At 43.0% G+C, this 2884-nt stretch overlaps 1 protein-coding gene across 1 annotated transcript in view; it reads left to right on the forward strand.

The window, feature by feature from the left end:
- The window catches only part of LOC101848972, a gene marked incomplete in the record, with an annotated part of 113683 nt that overhangs the window by 10761 nt on the left and 100038 nt on the right, over window positions 1-2884 (forward strand). The window contains 1 exon segment of the mRNA XM_013083170.2: window positions 166-271. Within this exon segment, the coding sequence (XP_012938624.1) occupies window positions 208-271 (64 nt within the window).

The following is a 2884-nucleotide window of genomic DNA, read 5'->3' on the forward strand; positions in this document are numbered from 1 at the left end:
CCACCACCCCCACCACCACCAAAAACAACAACACCACCACCACCATCACCACCACTACCCCTACCAACACCACCATTACCACCAACAACAACACCACCATCACCACAACCACCACCACCAACAACACCAACCTAACCATTCTATGATGACTTCCCACGTCCCCAGGATCCCCCCAACACCACGTGACTGACACAGGACCGGCCTAGCATGGAGCCCCACAGAAGGCGGAGTGGGACAATGCTGCTGTCCTTGTTCCTGCTCTTCTGTATAGGTATCTGTCTGTCTCTCTGTCTGTATGTCAGTCTGTCTGTCTCTCTGTCTATTCGTCTGTCTGTATAGGTATCAGCCTGTCTGTGTGTCTGTCTGTATGTCTGTATAGGTATCTGTCTGTCTGTATGTCTGTCTGTATGTCTGTATAGGTATCTGTCTGTCTGTGTGTCTGTCTGTCTGTATAAGTATATGTCTGTCTATATTATTAAGTTTGTATATTTTTATGTCTGTATGTCTCTATAGGTATCTGCCTGTCTGTCTGTCTGTCTGTCAGTCTGTCTGTCTGTCTGTCTATATGTCTGTCTGTCTGTCTGTCTGTCTGTCTGTCTGTTTGTTTGTCTGTCTATCTATCTGTCTGTCTGTCTATCTGTGCGTCTATCTATCTGTCTGTCTATCTGTCTTTGCGACTATCTGTCTGTCTGTCTGTCTGTCTGTCTGTCTGTCTGTCTGTCTGTCTGTCTGTCTGTCTGTCTGTCTGTCAGTCTGTCTGTCTGTCTGGATTAAAGAACAAACTGAAAAACGTTGACTAAAGGTATAAGAGATGTAAATTTTCAGTTTTCACAGACTCTCGAGCTAAGGAAATAACAGAACTTTGGCCGCCATTTTCTTGCTAATTTTACCTCTAAGCCAAGGCGACCCCCCACCTCCTTCAATCGTCAATGTCTTGACTTGAATCCCACATAAATGGATTCCCCCCCCCCCCTCAAAAGCAAAGCAAATGGACAGGCCTTTAAGATCGAGAGCCTGACTCCACCACGCCATAACACTGAAACGTCGTAGTGAATCTTGGTTGCCGGTGTCAGTTTCTGGCTTGAAGGGGAGAAGAAAGAATGGTAAAGAGTATAGATTTAACGCCCTTAGGTTATTTGAAAAGCGGGCCTGCGAGTTTAACGTCCATCTCCGAAAGGACCCAGCCAAATAGAAAACTCGTGTAAAGTGTCTTTCCCAAGGACACAACGTCGGACCGAGCTGAGGCTCGAACCCTCGAATCCGCAATATCACGATTGAGGGTCCGGTATCCTAACCACTAGGCCAGCGACTCTACTAAGAAGAGAAGGAGAAGGCTTGTGAGTGATTGGCGGTTGCTCGCAAATATCTCGACTTCTATTCAAGATAGATGGCTATTTTTGTTATCCAACATAAGTCAAATGAAAAAGTTTTAAGATGATACCAAATGCTCGATATGCCCCAGGAGTGACAAGTACTTCAAACTGTCCAAAACAATGCTGCATGTTTAGTTTTACGGAAAAGAAAGCGAGACTGTGGTGGTTGGGGGAGGGGGGGGGGGGGTCAAATATGGGTGGGGCTAAGGTTGTTTCCACTTCTTTACCACCAAATAGCAAGCAACAAGACCAAAACAGTACTGATTTCTCTACTGCCACGGCGAGCCCCGGCATTTTGAGAACCATTCAAACGAGAAGAGTCACCTTTGTCTTCCATCTCTCTTCTGGATGAAAAGTTGCCTAAAGATTTGATGTGATTTAAAACTGTAAAATCTCAGCGGCACAAACACAAACATGCACATACAGCACTTCAAACATATTCCGTATATGAAGTGGATAAGGCCATAATGTAGTCTTAAAAAGTATAACGCACCTACAAAGGTCCAATGCCGGCATAAGTAACTGTGTCACTTGTGGAAAGTGTGTCGTAAACTTTCAGTACTTTCACCCATTGTCAGGGCTAGGAGAGCATGAGCCCCCAGTAGAGTGTTCTTTTTCCTAATCTTCTACCTTTTTACAAGAAGATTTTCATTACGGAAGGGGCGTGGGAACGGGCTCATCCTTTGCCCTACCCTAAAGACATTTGATTGAGTGCTAGGTTACTATAGTTTTAAGCGGTGACAACAGTGATTGGATAAACGAGCAAGCCGCCAAGCTGATCACTCAGTGTTCATTGTGTGCGGTCATAACGGTTTCAACTGCTTATTTCGTTATCGTTATTTATAAAACTTTCATTTACTTTGAGAAAGAGTTGGATGGTATGGGGGGGGGGGGTGTGCTCAAGCCCGTGAACCCTCCTCTACCCACGGCCACTGAAGCAAGACTCTGGTACACTTCTTTTATGGACACTGCACTGGCTTCACTTGTGTACAAGTTGGCCAACCTATGTCACAAATGCTTGAATGATAATGCGCCATCATATTTATCAAATCTGTTGAGACTGTACATTCCAACTCGCAGTTTAAAGTTATCAGCTGACAAAAACAAATTTCTTTTACTATCTATGAAACTTAAAACAATGAGTGAAAGGGTATTTGAATACAAAGGCCCAAGATCTGGAATACTTAGCTAAGTATTTTAAGAGACATCAAGTCCTTGGATTCATTCAAATGCCACTTGAAGTCATTTCTATTTTCAATTAATGAGATGAATATTTGGAGTGATTCACTTTTGGTCAGAACACAACGTTATATATTACTGTTTTACGTTGTATTGTATTGTGAAGCGCTCAGAGTCTGTGTACTTTAATTGGGGTTGAGCTACATAAATGTCATTTATTATGATTATTACTGTTACTATTACTATTCTTCTTCTTCTTCTTCTTCTTCTTCTTCTTCTTCTTCTTCTTCTTCTTCTTCTTCTTCTTCTTCTTCTTCTTCTTCTTCTTCTTC

This window comes from Aplysia californica, unplaced genomic scaffold (genome assembly GCF_000002075.1).
Source record: "Aplysia californica isolate F4 #8 unplaced genomic scaffold, AplCal3.0 scaffold00215, whole genome shotgun sequence".
NCBI classification, from domain to species: domain Eukaryota; kingdom Metazoa; phylum Mollusca; class Gastropoda; order Aplysiida; family Aplysiidae; genus Aplysia; species Aplysia californica.